Source organism: Oncorhynchus tshawytscha, linkage group LG10 (assembly GCF_018296145.1).
Source record: "Oncorhynchus tshawytscha isolate Ot180627B linkage group LG10, Otsh_v2.0, whole genome shotgun sequence".
Lineage (NCBI taxonomy): Eukaryota > Metazoa > Chordata > Actinopteri > Salmoniformes > Salmonidae > Oncorhynchus > Oncorhynchus tshawytscha.
The window spans coordinates 67,856,595-67,874,562 of NC_056438.1; the positions used below are offsets into that span (position 1 = coordinate 67,856,595).

The window sequence follows — 17,968 nt, forward strand, 5'->3', positions numbered from 1 at the left end:
ACTGGCAACAGAGAGCACAGGTATAAATATCCTGGGAGTAATGGGGAATATGGGCGACACCTGGATGGGGGTGGAGACAAGCACAAAGACCAGTGAAACCAATCAGAGTGTGACAGTCTACAGTGGCCATCTTTTTTTTCTTTTTTTTTTAACCTTTATTTTACTAGGCAAGTCAGTTAAGAACAAATTCTTATTTTCAATGACGGCCTAGGAACAGTGGGTTAACTGCCTGTTCAAGGGCAGAACGAGAGATTTTGTACCTTGTAAGCTCTAACCACTAGGCTACCCTGCCGCCCCGCACTAGTGTTGAACAACTGGACAGGGAAAGAACATTCCAGAAGGAGAGGAGACAAGGGGATGGAGACACTTAGACTATTACGACTATTAAGAGACCCTAAACCTTTTAATAGACCTTCAGTTTTCACTGTCCCTCTCTCCTCCTCCTCATCCTACTCCCCTCACTCCCTCCCTCCCCCTTCTCTCTCTGCTGTTATTCTCACCACTGGGGTCTTTTACTCCAGTGACATATTTGAGAGACACAGACACAAAGGTCTCCTCTCATACATGCATACACAGACACACACACATGTTCAGGGCCAGTGTTCGGGATGACACCAGAGCCAGCTGCGTCTGTGCCCTCCACAAACACACACTCAACCTCTCACACACTCCAGCTAAACCCGAACTGTGTGTCTACGTACACTGCTGACAGAAGGTATTCACTCCCCTTAACGTTTTCCACATTTTGTTGTGTTACAGCCTGAATTTAAAATTGATTAAATTGAGATGTTTGTCACTGGCCTACACAAAATACCCCATATTATCAAATTGGAATTATGTTTTTCAGGTTTTTCACAGATTTGTTAAAAATAAAAAGCTGAAATGTCTTGAGTCAACCCCTTTGCTATGGCAAGCCTAAATAAGTTCAAAGTAAAAATGTGCTTTACAAGTCACATAATGAGTTGCATGTACGGAATGTCAAACACACATTCAACCACAAAGACAATGGAGGTTTTCCAATGCCTCTCAAAGAAGTGCACCTATTGGTAGATGGGTATTAAAAAATCAGACATGGCATATCCCTTTGAGCATGGTGACGTTATTAATTACACTTTGGATGGTGTATTAATACACCCAGTCCCTACAGGCGTCCTTCCTAACTCAGTTGCCAGAGAGAAAGGAAACCGCTCAGGGATTTTACCATGAGGCCAATGGTGACTTTAAAACAGTTACAGTGTTTAATGGCTGTGGTAGGGGAAAACTGAGGATAGATCAACATTGTAGTTACTCCACAATACTAACCTAATTGACAGAGTGTTAAGAAGAAAGACTGTCCAAAATTTAAAAAATATTCCAAAACAAGGCACTAAAGTAATAAGGCAAAACATGTGGCAAAGCAATTACATTTTTGTCCTGAATACAAAGTGTTATGTTTGGGGCAAATCCAATTCAACACATTTCTGAGTACCACTCTCCATAGAAGAATAGTGGTGGCTGCATCATGTTATGGGTATGCTTGTAATAGTTAAGGACTGGTGAGTTTTCCAGGACAAATAAGAAATGGAATGGAGCTCAGCACAGGCAAAATCCTAGAGGAAAACCTGGTTCAGTCTGCTTTCCACCAGACACTGGGAGATGAATTCACCTTTCAGCAGGACAATAACTTAAAACACAAGGCCAAATCTACACTGGAGTTGCTTACCAAAAACACAGTGAATGTTCCTGAGTGGCCGAGTTACAGTTTTGACTTAAATCTGCTTGAAAATCTATGGGAAGACCTGTAAATGGTTGTCTAGTAATGATCAACAACCAAATTGACAGAGCTTGAAGAATTTTGAAAAGAATAATGGGCAAATGTTGCACAATCCAGGTGTGGAAAGCCCTTAGAGACTTACCCAGAAAGAGTCACAGCTGTAGTCACTGGCAAATGTAATTCTAACATGTATTGACTCAGGGGCTTGAGTACTTATCTAATCATGATATAGCAGTGTTTTTTTTTCATTTAAAAAAAAAAAGTTAGAATTTTGATATATCAGAGTATTTTATTTAGATCGTCGACAAAGAAATTAATAAAAAAATTTAATCCTACTTTGTAACCAGTGGCGATTTAAGCATGAAAAAAGTGGGATGCATGCCAGCAAAGACACTACACAAAAATAAACAATACATGAATTGCACTATGTGACAAACAGTTCCCACAAACTGTTAGGGCATACATAAAGCTGTCCCAACAGCAGAGTCCCAACAGCAGTCCCAACACCTTACCACTGCTACACCTGGCTATCAGCGGAGCCTTGTCTGGCAGCAAAACAGTTCATTCAGCCTCACTTACTGCATTTAAAAAAACATAGCAGATATGGCTGACTTGCTTAAACAAATGTGATTTATAATGACAATTGAGATGTACAAACTATGGCATAAGGGGATGACAAGCGGATAAGAGGCAATCCGTAATTTCTATTAAGATATTAATGAGCGAGCTAGGACAGACATAGTCAATATAGCTATTTATTTTTGAAATGTACAGCGACAGAATTCAGAACATGAACCATTCTTACAGTGTTCTCCCTGTACACCAAGTCAGAACCATAGGATAAATAAAGGGGGCATTCTGTATAAGCAGACTTAGAAAGCTCTTACAAAATGTGATGATTACATTTCTCTAAAACAGGTTATGGGCTATATGTGCACCACCAAGTCAGAACAGTAGGCCGAATTAAAAAGGGTAAATAGACCACATTTTTAGGGTGAGGCACATGGGCTACTAACAGTTTACTACACAACATACGCTTAGTATTACGTTCTTAACTACAGTATACATATCTCCCTGGCATATTACATCATTTATGCAGCAGCATACAATACATTTTTGGACTCACCTTGTTGTGCTGTGCTCACTTGAACAGGAAGGTGGCACGGCGGTCCTTTGTGGGCAAATTTTGTCATCAAAGTCTGTCATTCTCTGGATTTATGGTGCTTTCAAGACAACTGAGAACTCTGAAAAAAAGATGTCGAATCATGATGGCGTCATTGATCCTCTATAAAGAGGCCCGAGTTCCCGGCTTGTTTTTTCTGGAATTCCCAGTTGTCTTAAACTCACTGAAGTAAATTTTTCGCAGTTCCCAAATTAACAGTTGTTTTGAGAGTGGCACAAATCATGCTTCATTGAAAGCATGGCCAATGTTAAATGTTTATCATTTTAAACTTGGAAAAAGAGACACTTGATCCCAGATTTGGGATCACACAGCCACTCCACTGAATAGCAGGCTAGTGTTTGCTTTGCAATGCTTGCAGTTAGCCACTATTACTGATTCCTTCCAAACCCCTCATTGTTGAATTTACGATTTCCCACTTGCTGTATAATGTTTATGTCAATGGGCGATGAGCACCGATACTTTTTATCTATCATTTCAGTTAATTATTTTTCTTCATATGACAAGGATTAAAAAGGATTTGCCAGTAGATTGTCGACTTAATTTATGATGATGACTAATAGCTTTGAAAGTATGATGTTGACATGATCAGTCCAATCAAAGCTACTGTAGGTATAACGTGATTTGACATCATTTTATTTGTGGCCAATGACCTTGAGCCTTCTTGGATAGACACTTCTAATGTAACTCTATGGCAGCACCCAAGGGGCTTGAATTTTCGAGGTCTACCCTTAGACTTGGCGGTGATGTACTGCCCCCACGAGTGACAGAACACTGAGCTAATCATGGCGCAACTAGAAAACATTACCAACACCTACACTCCGTATTTTCCGCTGGCTGCCCCACCACCACAGAAAGCACTGAGCTAGGCTGAAACACTTGCATTTTGGAGGTGTCTTACTCAAGAAAGCAAAAAAGAGACCATGTTTGTATCCGGCTTTATTAGCTCAATTATTCTTATGATTTTTTACATTGTTTGCAAACTGATATGTGACATGTATTAATGCCAATATAACATGAAAAACACCTGCTCTGAATGTGAAAAAAGTCAAGGGGTGTGTATACTTTCTGAAGGAACTGTACAAGGTGCATTCTCACACACATGGGTTCATCGTCCACTTAAGTCTGCGGAGTGCTGTGTGGCTCAGTTGGTAGAGCATGGCACTTGCAACACCAGCGTTGTGGGTCCCAAGGGGGACCAGTATGAATGAAAATGTATGCACTCACTACTGTAAGTCCCTCTGGATAAGAGTGTCTGCTAAAATGAGTGAAAGACACGAGAGGGAAGTACACACTACGCAGTGAAACAATCGTAGAAATTGCATTTGAAATGGCTTTGACGAGCGATGGGTGGAACTATCTTCTTGCTGCTTTGGGATTTATTTACTGCTTGATCCAACCTGGCCTCTCGAGCCCTTTGAACTCCCCTTTGCCAATCCTATCAAGAGTACAAAGGGAGGGGGTAGTGTCTGAAAACTGAATGGATTTGTGCTTAACAAAACTCATGTCTGTACCATACTGTGAAGATTGATGCATTGTAATATGTTGATATGTTACATGAAGGCATCCACATCTTCACAAATATTGATTCCAATACAGATAACTGAATGACCAGAACCTGGCTTGTCCTTGAAACAGTCTCAACATACTTGCCTCAATGCCTCTCCAGTTTTCATCTCTAAATGTATTACCATATGGTACAATAGCTTACTTGTTGGCAATCATCCAGCTCATGTACAAGAAATAGGCTTCATGGCCAAGGGTGACCATGGGAGCAAGGCCTAGCTCTACTGTAGGCTAAAAATATATATATTAATAAAATAAGCCAATAGTTTTTGGTCTAATGAAGCAAAATAGTCATTATTAATTAAGGTAATAATTATTATAATTATCATTGTATCAATGTCAGTAGTATTAGTATTGAGATTGTGGAGACTCAAGATCGGCATCATTATCTTTTTCTTGAATAAAGGCCCAGTGCAGTCAAAAACATGATTTCCTGTGTTTTATATATATTTCCACACTATGAGATTGGAATAATACTGTGACATTGTGAAAAAGATGATAACGCCCTTTAAGTGTAAGAGCTAGTTTGAAAAGACGGTCTGAAATTTCAGCCTGTTTTGGCTGAGATGGAGTTTTGGCCTGACATCACCAGGCGATACATTTGTTAATTGACCAATCAGGAAGGGCATCCAAACCTCTTTGCCAATACGTTTTCAGTTTTCCCCTCCCCACTTAGACCACTCCCAGACAGTACGAGCATAATTCTTGCTAGCGAAATTAAAACAATCTCAGTAAGGTAATAATTGTTACCCAGAAATTATTTGATATTGAGATAAAAAGGGCTGCATTGGACCTTTAAAAAATAACTGACGCATCTCTCTCTCTCTGGAGTCGCCAGCGCTACTCTCGGATTGCCAGTGGAAACGCATTAGCGGATCTCTCCCTTGATTATAAGAAGCGGAGAGAGGGTGAGTAAGTGAAGAGAAGTGAAGTGAAGAGAAGAGTAGAGGGGAGTCGGAGCGCACTATGGCCTCTAAAGAGACCACCGCTGCAGTTTTCATTAACGTCAGCAGGGAAATTACAGGTAAACTCAAAACTGCTCTTTTAAAAATCTGTGTCAAACTCGATACATGCTGTAGCTGACAGACCGCGTTTATTTAGCAGAATGTAATTAGTACGCATGATACGCAGTTTATGGCTCTTATGAATTCGAATGGTTATTTTATTGAAAATGTCACTCTTTGGCATCTATTTGCGCTTGTGTGATCTTAAGCGTTTAGTGCCGCTGCCGCAGGTAAATGACATGCACTCATAGGGCAGGCTAATGGCGGTGTAAGCCTACTTCGGGAACGATAACCTGATACGATAAACAATCATACTGTAAACGGTTCATTCATCCCCATTTCGTTCAGCAGCGATTTGGTTTGTGTGCATTCCTGCAAATTATTGCCTGCGCTTTGTGGGTAAGGCCCTCGTGCGTGCGTCTGTGGGTGCTTTGAAGTAATGTGTGTGTCTGTGCGAATAAGCATTTTTGTGTGAAGCGTAAGTTTCTGCATTGAGGGGCTGGTCCTCTCCACTGATGAGCTAGTCTATAGTTCCCTGATGGTGTGCAGCGCTCAGCACAATACTGCTCATAACACACAGAGCGACAGGGAGAGTTATATTTATACACACTTATGACGAGCACAATCACATTAACATTGGTCACACATGCTAACACAATGGAATTGTCTGACACACACACATCGACTGACCCCATTGGTCTCACTGTTAATTATCGTGATGGCAAATGAATCCCTTGTTTGTTTCTGTCCCCCCTCCACCTGCATCTGTCTGTTTTAATGACCAGTCACAGCTAGAAGTACAGGGAGTGAGGAAGGAAGGGTTGTGTGTTGAGCAGGTCCATTAGACAATCAAGGCAGGGTTTTAACTCCTCTCCCATCTCTCTCTCCCATTCCCTACTTCGCTCTCTAATGGTGGTGCAGCATATGCTGTGTCCGGCCGTCTGTGGGAATGCCCAGTGTTAAAGGATTTAAGTGATTGGATTTTACTGAGATTAACGTTGATTACAGCTGCATTAACTCTGCTGGTCTTTTTCTGATCCTTCCTCATCTCTCCTTCTATCCCCATCCCCCACTTCTCTGCTTGTAAAGCTCTCGGGTTATGTGAGTATTGGGAAGACCCGGGTTCATGAATGTGATTGAATGTGACAAGTGAGAATGAAGAATATTGCTATCCAGTGGGAGACTGGGTCTATCCAGTGGGAGACTGGGTAGATTCTGACTGGGTTTGAGAAGGATGTGTGTGTTTGATTGCTTAGGGTTTCTTTTGGATATGACAGTTTTTGAAGTATTATGATGATATATCAACTATTTGATAAGACTTCTTTCATATTACATTTTGCTCTCTGACATGTCGCTCTGTCTTGTTGTCCCATACCTTGCCTCCACTATTCAGAATCATAACAGTTCCCTCCCTCGGGCTAAATATAAAATCAGTTTCGTGGTTTTGTTTCCTCTTGTTGTGTGACAAGGTGGTGGTGTGTTTGTAATGTTATGTATAAGAGTTTGTGAGAATAATTTACCTGCAGGATTGACTTTTCTTTGCCTTCTATCCACAGAGAGCATCAGGAGGCTCACTGATAAACAATCCATCAAATTTGTGCGAGCTGTGAAGCAGGACACCAAGAACGGCAGATCAGAGGACCGGATACTGGTGAGGCCCCTTCACAATCAAACTCTACTGGCAGAATTCTGTACTTTATACCTCAAGTCAATGCAGTGCATTTCAAACTTTCAATTACATTTCAATCCATTTTTAAAGCTAAATGTAAAAAATAATAATAATCTAAAAATGTTTGGGTCCACACACTTCCTAAAACCTCAATCACACTGACAGCGTCATTGCATTTTGGTTCACCAGAAGTAAATTCAGTTCCAATGGAACGCTGCGTTTGCATTGCAGCATTGCTTTGCAGGGGCAGTTGCAGTGTGTTCTGTGTGGTGAATACTTTGGACTTATCGAAGGTATGTGTCAAACTGTGTGCATAGAAGGCTTGACAGAAATGGTGACAGAAGGTTAATGTTGAACTTTTGTTGCACACATTCAAATGATTCTGCAAACTATTTTGTGCAATGTCGGTGTGATCAAGGCGTAAGGAGCCAACTGGACACCATGGGGTAATTGAGTCCATCTTTTCAACCTTTATTAAAGTGGCAGTGTGCCTCCAACGCCAGAGGTGTGTGTGCCCATGCCACTGGTTGTGTAGGTGTACTGAGAGGTGTCCCAGCAGCTTGTGCAAGCCAATACACACCGCTGCAATTGAGACTTCAATTAGTCTCCCGTATCAGTTACTAATGACACACACTGGGCAAAAGGGTGGTAAATGAGTGAAGAGGCTATGAGCTCATTTCCTTTGCCTGCTGAGTTTAACTGGTGCTGGAGAGAAGGCACACACGATTTGAGAATTTTCTGTCTTTGTCTCTGTTATTCTTGTTCTCCCCCAATTTCTCAACCCTTCACCCCCCTTCTCATTTGTGCAGTTCTTTCCTTTCTACCTCTATCTCACTAGCTGTCATTACCACTCCCCCCCCTCTATTTTTGTCTGACTAGTCTTTGTTTCCCTTTCTTCCCCTCTGTCCATCTCTATTACGCTCCCGTCACCCTTCCCCCTCTACTCTCTTGCTTTTCTCCTTCCCTCCTTTATTTGGCAGAACTCAATTAGGCCTTATGAGCATGTTAGTCTAAATGGGTTTTACTGATACAACTTCTCAAAATACTTACGACATGATGGCAAGTAAATACAGCAGAACCAGGCATAGACCTACATGTGTATTGTACATATGTAAAAGTTTGTTAATGGACAAAGCTTTTGGAACAAAGTGTACTGTATATTAAACACACACACAGGCATGCATGTAGGAAGCTGGTTGTTGAATATGTACTACAGAGTAGAGGTCGGCCGATTATGGTTTTTCAACGCTGATACCGATTATAGGAGGACCAAAAGGCCGATACCGATTAATCGGACAATTTTTATTTTATTTTTTTACATTTATTTGTAATAATAACAATTACAGCAATACTGAATGAACACTTATTTTAGCTTAATATAATACATCAATAAAATCAATTTAGCCTCAAGTAAATAATGAAACATGTTCAATTTGGTTTAAATAATTCAAAAACAAAGTCTTGTGAAAGTGCAATATGTGCCATGTAAGAAAGCTAACATTTCAGTTCCTTGCTCAGAACATGAGAACATATGAAAGCTGGTGGTTCCTTTTAACATGAGTCTTTGATATTCCCAGGTAAAAAGTTTTAGGTTGTAATTATTATAGGACTATTTCCCTCTACCATTTATTTCATTAACCTTTGACTATTGGATGTTCTTATAGTCACTTTAGTATTGCCAGTGTAACAATATAGCTTCCGTCCCTCTCCTCGCTCGAACCAGCAACACAATGACAACAGCCGCCATCGAAGCAGCGTTACCCATGCAGAGCAACTACTAGAAGGTTCAGAGTAAGTGACGTTTGAAACGCTATTAGCGCGCTCTAACTAGCTAGCCATTTCACTTCGGTTACACCAGCATCATCTCGGGAGTTGATAGGCTTGAAGTCATAAACAGCGCAATGCTTGACGCACAACGAAGAACTGCTGGCAAAACGCATGAAAAGTGCTGTTTGAATGAATGTTTACGCGCCTGCTTCTGCCTACCACCGCTCAGTCAGATACTTGTATACTCAGTCAGATTATATACAACGCAGGACACGCCAGATAATATCATCAACCATGTGTAGTTAACTAGTGATTAGGATTGTTTTTATAAAATAAGTTTAATGATAGCTAGCAACTTACCCTGGCTTACTGCATTCGCGTAACAGGCAGTCTCCTTGTGGAGTGCAATGAGAGCGAGAGAGAGGCAGGTCGTTATTGCGTTGGACTAGTTAACTGTAAGGTTGCAAGATTGGGTCCCCCGAGCTGACAAGGTGAAAATCTGTCATTCTGCCCCGAACGAGGCAGTTAACCCACCGTTCCTAGGCCGTCATTGAAAGTAAGAATGTGTTCTTAACTGACTTGCCTAGTTAAATAAAGGTATAAACAAATTTTAAAAATTGGCAAATCTGCCCCCAAAAATACTAATTTCTGATTGATATGAAAACTTGAAATCGGACCTAATTAACCGGCCATTCCGATTAATCTGTCGACCTCTACTACAGAGAATCTACTGTTTGTCCCTCCATCCAGTCTTTCTCACTGTTTCTTTCTAGTTATGCCCTTTCTCTCTCTGGGGCCGTGCTGGCATCCAGCTGTCTGTGTGTACTGTACCAGCCGTCATGCTGTGCCACACACAACCATTCTCACCCTCCTAGTGCGTTTCATTCAGACAGACACATGGTATGCTCAGCAAGACATCCTTACTGTGTCAAAGGCAATGTTACAAAGAGTACCAACATGCTCCCAGACACACAACACACCCTGTCATGCACATACAAACTGGAACATACACCCAGAGGGAACAAAACATCTTCAAAGACCGAGGGGAGGGGTGATGGGAGTCGAGGGGGGGCACCAGGAGAAAAGGGGTGATGAGAGGAGAGGGAGAAGTCTGATGTTTTGCTGCCTTTTTGTCGCCCCGTTGGCGTCCATTAGTTATCTTTATCTGTCGCTCCATTTCACCCTCCATTGGTTCCCCGCTCCCTCTATCCACACTAATAATGGCCCTAGTTCTGGGCTGTGATTGCTAGTGTGACACCCCAAACGCATTGGGATGTTTTGGCTCCACCTAGATTTCCACATTCCTTTTCAGTCGTCATCATGAGATTAGATGTCTCTTCTCCTGTAGCTACCAAGAGGGATCTGTCCACTTCCATGAGAGATTAGGCTACATGTAGAGAAATTCAACTGCAGGAGCGAAAGATGACTGTTTCTCTTAAACACAGCAGAATACCATGCTTCGATATGTATTAGCACATCCTAACGAATTGGCAGATTCACATCATTGTTTGAGTACCTGTTGAGGTATGCCGTAATGGCTCAATGTCTCTAGACGGCAGGCATCTAATGGTGGTATGATTGATCTGATGATAGATGTCTTATTACAGGGATATGACTCTGTCTATGGAGAGAGATGTATTGGTCTCTGTACCCGTTGGGAAGGCATATGTATTGTGACTGTTGACCTTCTCTCTGTTCTCCCATAGGGTACAGCTTGCTAAGTTTTGAGTGCTCTTATCTGGAGGGCTTCTGTTCTGACAGCGGCCACATCCTTTTTCTCCTCCTCCTCTCTCCCCCTCTACTCTCCCATAGCCCTTTGAGGTTCCACAGGGCTCAGTTGCACGTTTCTTTGATTTAGAGTTGTGCAGCCTTTTGTGTGAGCAAAATCTGCACCAAGATGTGTTTTTATTTTTTTAAGCTGTGCATTTTCTCCCTCATTTGCCGCCTCTATTTATCTCTCTCTCTCCGTCTTATTTAAAGGCTGCTTATAGAGCAGGACCTGGGGCAAGTGCGGCCTCACTCTGTCAGGCTCTTTGCCATGGAAGATGGAAGGTTTTGTCCTTTTTTGATGCTGGGTTCACCTGGGTGAAAGCAGAATGTCTCTTAAGGACGTGCACACACAATCCTCAAGTTGTCTTCGGCAGAGCCAGAGAGATGGGATCCCAGATCAGTGGCCAGAACTCCCACACTCCGTGACTTCTCAGTCTCCCGGAGGCAGAGTTGTGACGCGTTGCTGCTCAGAGACGGCTTTTGAATGGCAGGTTCCGTTTTGAAGTGCCGGCCCAAAGCTTAATGGCTTATGATTAACATAAGCCAGCCCCCTCCTTCCCTCCCAGCCCTGCTCCCTCCACACATACCCACACGGGCTCTGCCTGGCTCTTTGAACTGAGAGCTCTTGACTTTGTGCAATTATTGCTGGAAGGGCACCTCTGTAGCCCCCATCACTTTAAAATTCTCCCTGTATGTCTCAGACAGCCAGGTTATAGCTAGATCCTTAATTTAAACGAGAACAAAGTCATTGCCTTGACTCAGTTTTGGTTAAAAGCTGAGGGATGGGCCTGGAGAAGACTAACTCATTCCTCAAAAAATATAGTTTTAACCACCTTGTGAGGCTATACAGTTTGTTTACATTGTTCACTAACTTTTAGAAGCTTATTGTGAGTTCTGATGGGGTACGACAGTTGAACTAAGCTCATGAGGCATTTTATAAGCAGTGTTAGGGAAGCTACTCTGAAAAGTTTACCAAGCAACCAATTACTTCTCAATGGAAGACGCTAAGCTACACTCGGCCCAGACGGCATCCCTAGCCGCGTCCTCAGCATGTGCAGACCAGCTGACTGGAGTGTTTACGGACATATTCAATCAATCCCTATCCCAGTCTGCTGACCCCACATGCTTAAAGATGTCCACCATTGTTCCTGTACCCAAGAAAGCAAAGGTAACTAGACTAAATGACTATCACCATGTAGCACTCACTTCTGTCATCATGAAGTGCTTTTGAGAGACTAGTCAAGGATCACATCACCTCTACCTTACCTGACACCCTAGACCCACTTCAATTTGCTTACCGCCCCAATAGATCCACAGACGATGCCATCGCACTGCCTTATCCCATCTGGACAAGGGGAATACCTATGTAAGAATGCTATTCATTGACTATAGCTCAGCATTCAACACCATAGTACCCTCCAAGTTCATCAATAAGCTTGGGGCTCTGCGTCTCAACCCCGCCCTGTGCAACTGGGTCCTGAATGTCCTGACGGGCTGACCACAGGTGGTGAAGGTAGGAAACAACACCTCCACTTCGCTGATCCCTAACACAGGGGCCCCACAAGGGTGCATGCTCAGCCCTCTCCTGTACTCCCTGTTCACCCATGACTACATGACCATGCACACCTCCAACTCAATCAAGTTTGCAGATGCCATAACAGTAGTAGGCCTGATTACCAACAATGACAAGAGAGCCTACAAGGAGGAGGTGAGGGCCCTGTGAGTGTGGTACCAGGAAAATAACCTCTCACTCAACATCAACAAAATGAAGGCGATGATTGTGGACTTCAGGAAACCGCAGAGGGAGCACCCTCCTATCCACATCGACAGGACCACAGTGGAGAAGGTGGAAAGCTCCAATTTCCTCGGCGTACACATTTCTGACAGACTGAAATGGTCCACCCACACAGACAGTGTGGTGAAGAAGGTGCAACCGCGCCTCTTCAACATCGGGGCGCTGAAGAAATTTGGCTTGGCATCTAAAACCCTCAAACTTTTACAGATGCACAATTGAGAGCATCCTGTCGGGCTGTATCGTCGCCTGGTATGGCAACTGCGCCGCACCGCTACTACAGGGCTCTTCCGAGGATGGTGCGATCTGCCCAATGCATCATCAGGGGCAAACTACCTGCCCTCCAGGACACCTACACCACCCGATGTCACAGGCCAAAAAGATCATCAAGGACAACAACCACCTGAGCCACTACCTGTTCACCCCGCTATCATCCAGAAGACGAGGTCAGTACAGGTGCATCAAAGCTGGGACAGAAGCTATTTTTCTGTCTCAAAGCCATCAGACTGTTAAACAGCCGTCACTAACATTGAGTGGCTGCTGCCAACATACTGACTCAAATCTCTAGCCACTTTAATAGTAAAACATTGGATGTAATAAATGTGTCACTTTAAACAATGGCACTTTATACAATGTTTACATACCCTAAACTACTCATCTCATATGTGTATATACTGTACTCTATACCATCTACTGCATCTTGCCTATGCCGTTCGACCATCGCTCATCCATTTATATTTTTATGTACATATTCTTATTCATTCCTTTACACTTGTATGTATAAATTAGTTGTTGTGAAATTGTTAGATTACTTGTTAGCTATTAGTGCTTCTAGTTCTGACGATGCAGAAGCATTTCGCTACACTCGCATTAACATCTGCTAACCATGTGTATGTGACAAATAAAAATTGATTTGAGAATGCAATTGCTGAATTTATGTAGACATTCTAAAGTGTTTTGATAACTTTCAAATGTATTAACAGGTCCATGTAGAATAAACAACCATTTACATAATACCATAGAAGTAGTGTTCTCCTAATATAATAATGTGCACCTTTCATTGTCATTCCCAGATTCAGATACTGAGCCTATCGGCGTTTTGTCTGGTGGTAGTAAGGCTACCTTGACAAACATGACAGTGGTCCTACCTTCCTGTATGCAACAGGGGACTCCTGATCCTGGTGCAGAATACACAGGGTTTCTCCCTCCCCACATACTGATACCATTAGATTCAATCATGTAAACAAAAAAAAGACAACACATGGAAAAGTTGTGTAACATTTGAATGTCGACTGCCAGGTATCTTTCCATTGAGAAACATCTGTATCAAGTCAGTCTGGACTTCATCACATCCTCTTGCAAGGCTCCAAACATGTTTCTGTGAGCACATCTACACAGTCACTGTTCTGTTACGAATGGCAGTTAGGGATCTGACACTCAAACCTATATTGTGTGTGTGTATATAAATCTCTTGAAGAATTTGAACAGGTCGGATCAAACCTACCCAAGTGATGGTCTACCCATCAAATGACCCAGGCTGCCGTCTGGCAAAAGCATCTCCCGTCAATCTGTAGAAATAAGCAGTTGAGGTAGAGTTCATCAGTGAAAAAAGGGTGTTGCTATTACTAGACAGCTGTACTATATTAGTAGTGATCCCCTCATTGTGTCTGAGTGCCTGGTCTCTCTGCATCTGTGAACACACACACATACAGTCACCGTTCTATTACCAAGGGCAGTTAGGGATAGGTGATATCTTACATATACAGTGCCTTCAGAAAGTGTTCACATCCCTTGACTTTTTCCAAATGTTGTGATATAAATGGATAAAATAAATTCAGTTGCCTATACACTAACCCATTATGTCAAAGTGAAATATGTTTGTTTTTTACAAATTAATAAATGAAAAGCTGAAATGTCTTGAGTCAATAAGTATTCAGTCCCTTTTTTATGGCAAGCCTAAATCAATTCAGGAAGTAAAAATGTGCAAGGACTCCCTCTGTGTTTAACATGATTTGTGAATGACTACCTAAATTCTGTACCCCACACATAAAATTAATTATCTGTAAGGTCCCTCAGTCGAGCAGTATATTTCAACCACAAAGACCAGGGAGGTTTTCCAATGACTTGCGAAGAAGGGCAACTAATGGTAGATAAAAATAAAATAGCAAACATTGAATATCCCTTTGAGCATGGTGAAGTTATTAATTGCACTTTGGATGGTGTATCTATACACCTAGTCACTACAAAGATACAGGCGTCCTGCCTAACTCTGTTACCAGAGAGGAAGGAAACCGCTCAGGGAATTCACCATGAGGCCAATGGTGACTTTAAAACAGTTAGTTTAATGGCTGTGATAAACTGATGGATCAACATTAGTTACTCCACGATACTAACATAATTAACATAGTGAAAAGTACCCCCTGTATATAGCCTCGTTACTGTTATTTTATTGTTGCTCTTTATTTTTATAGTTTATGGTTTTACTTCAGTTTATTTAGTAAATACTTAACCAACAATGCAGTTAAGAAAAAAAATAAGTTAAGGGCTTGTAAGTAAGCATTTCACTGTAAGGACTACACCTGTTTTGTATTCGGAGCATGTGACAAAATGTGATTTGATTTGTATTGAGGTAGGCTAGTTAGAGTAGCTTGCTAGCTAACTTTAGCTATGCTAGCGATGGTAATGATGGTCAAAATATACATGGTCTAGCTACTGGTATACTCACCACCACTGGGGACCAATGCACTCCAACCACCTATTTCACATATGGTCCTTCGGCAGGGCATGCAAACCAGTTGGCTGGCTTTTCAGTCTAAAACGGCCATGCTCCTTTGACCACGTTGGGACAATTAAACAACGGAACCCCATTCAATGAAGAGAAGCGGAGGGGTGATTTGCACGTGGAGTTTTTCAAAATGGGGTATGATTTGTTGACAATTGTAATTCATACCCATCCTTAATTTACTCGTTGTGACGCACTGAGGTTCCAAACTCTGCTTTAGACAAAACTGACTTTATGACCAAAATTATCTTATTTACACTTTGCAGTATTTTGACACTAGAATAAATGATTCTGACTCATATTGATGCCAAAAACAGTTTTTCCAAAGGGAATAGTTGTTTTTTAGGGGAAGTTGCTCTTTAAGAAAATATAGTTTACTTAAGTCTATTGACACACCCGTGTGTCAATCTAAGTAACATAATAAAAAAATCACCATCAAAATCTGTCAGTTTAATTTTTTTTTGTATGGGCTTTGTCTCAATCCACCCCATCCGACTATGTTGGCCTTCTGATGGAACGTGGCCAAACTACAGCGGTGTTTGTCAGGCCATGAGACATCCCGAAAAATGTAGCGTCCCAACTGTTTGGCCTGCAAGCTGTTATGAGCATTCTATGGAAAGGAGACACTCACGGGCACGATTGTGTTTTCTGTTTTGCTCTACAACCCCCACAAGTTTAAAGGTAACCAATACAATCAAACGGATGACTGAAAACTCCTGGCTGTCCCCAGTCCACCTGGTTGTGCTGCTGCTCCAGTTTCAACTGTTCTGCCTGTGGCTATGGAACCCTGACCTGTTCACCGGATGTGCTACCTTGTCCTGGACATGCTGTTTTGACTCTCCCTCTCTCTCACTTATTTACATACATATACACGCACACCTGCTCTCTCAAACTCTGAATGCTTGACGATGAAAGCCAACTGACATTTACTCCTGAGGTGCTGACCTGTTGCACCCTCTACAACCACTGATTATTATTTGACCCTGCTGGTCATCGTTGAACGTTTGAACATCTTGAAGAACGATCAGGCCTTGCACTCTTTATCATCTCCACCTGGCACAGCCATATGATGACTGGCCACCCATCACAGCCTGGTTCCTCTCTAGACTTCTTCCTAGGTTCCTGCCTTTTCTGGGGAGTTTTTACCAGCCACTGTGCTTCTACATCTGCATTGCTTGCTGTTTGGGGTTTTTGGCTGGGTTTCTGTAAGCACTTCGTGACATCTGCTGATGTATAAAGGGCTTTATAAATATATTTGAAAGAACCGTTCACTCTGGAGTCGGATGTTAACAGTGTGTAAGCTTGTTTCAAGTGAAAACTAGGCTGGTCTGATGCCAAAAATAGAAAGAAAGTTCTTGTCTACTTCACCCATATTTTCAAATCAAATCAAATGGTATTTGTCATACTGAATAGAACAGGTGTAGTAGACCTTACAGTGAAATGCTGAATAGAACAGGTGTAGTAGACCTTACAGTGAAATGCTGAATAGAACAGGTGTAGTAGACCTTACAGTGAAATGCTGAATAGAACAGGTGTAGTAGACCTTACAGTGAAATGCTGAATACAACAGGTGTAGTAGACCTTACAGTGAAATGCTGAATAGAACAGGTGTAGTAGACCTTACAGTGAAATGCTGAATAGAACAGGTGTAGTAGACCTTACAGTGAAATGCTGAATACAACAGGTGTAGTAGACCTTACAGTGAAATGCTGAATAGAACAGGTGTAGTAGACCTTACAGTGAAATGCTGAATACAACAGGTGTAGTAGACCTTACAGTGGAATGCTGAATACAACAGGTGTAGTAGACCTTACAGTGAAATGCTGAATAGAACAGGTGTAGTAGACCTTACAGTGAAATGCTGAATAGAACAGGTGTAGTAGACCTTACAGTGAAATGCTGAATACAACAGGTGTAGTAGACCTTACAGTGAAATGCTGAATACAACAGGTGTAGTAGACCTTACAGTGAAATGCTGAATAGAACAGGTGTAGTAGACCTTACAGTGAAATGCTGAATAGAACAGGTGTAGTAGACCTTACAGTGAAATGCTGAATAGAACAGGTGTAGTAGACCTTACAGTGAAATGCTGAATAGAACAGGTGTAGTAGACCTTACAGTGAAATGCTTACTTACAAACCCTTAACCAACAATGCAGTTAAGAAAAATAAGTCTTAAAGTATTTACTAAAATAAACTGAAGTAGTTTCCGTAATAGTCTAAAAACACTACCATTAATGTAATTTAGTTAAACTACTACCAAGCTACTGCAAAATGTAGTTAAATTACTAGTTCAACTACATGTAGTTTAAGGTGTAATATGCAGAAATCGCTCTGCCATTTCCTGGTTGCAAAAATTCTAACAGTTCGCCTAATTTCAGTATACAGTAGGTGACAAAACAAGCAGAGCAGAGAATCATTGTACCATCTAAACCACTGTGCAATATCTTTTCAATAACCAAAAATATTGTCTTTTCAGCTGATTGAAGCTGGTATACAAAACTGAAACTAAAAGACATTAAAACCAAACTTAAGAATGGGAAGCATAGAAATAGCGCACACAGAACAGATCTACCACTTCTTAGTCTTGCTTTCAATTAGAATGACAGATCTTTCTGTGTGAATTTGGTCGGGTCGCTCAAAAAGTGACACATTGCAGCACAAAAATTATATTAATAATACAGTG

General features: G+C 41.7%; 1 protein-coding gene across 3 annotated transcripts in view; it reads left to right on the forward strand.

The window, feature by feature from the left end:
* The first annotated feature begins 5,308 nt into the window (after positions 1–5,308).
* Positions 5,309–17,968, forward strand: part of LOC112247433 (capping protein, Arp2/3 and myosin-I linker protein 3-like) — a 55,212-nt gene continuing 42,552 nt past the window's right edge. Inside the window, exons 1-3 of one of the 3 annotated variants that reach the window (XM_024416191.2) lie at positions 5,310–5,523; positions 6,593–6,604; positions 7,060–7,154. Coding sequence is in view for 2 of the 3 variants with exons in the window: in XM_024416189.2 (XP_024271957.1) it covers positions 5,466–5,523; positions 7,060–7,154 (153 nt within the window). In the remaining variant the exon portion in view is untranslated. Of the gene's footprint in view, positions 5,524–6,592; positions 6,605–7,059; positions 7,155–17,968 lie in introns of all 3 variants that reach the window. The other 2 variants (XM_024416189.2, XM_024416188.2) reach the window with 2 other exon arrangements.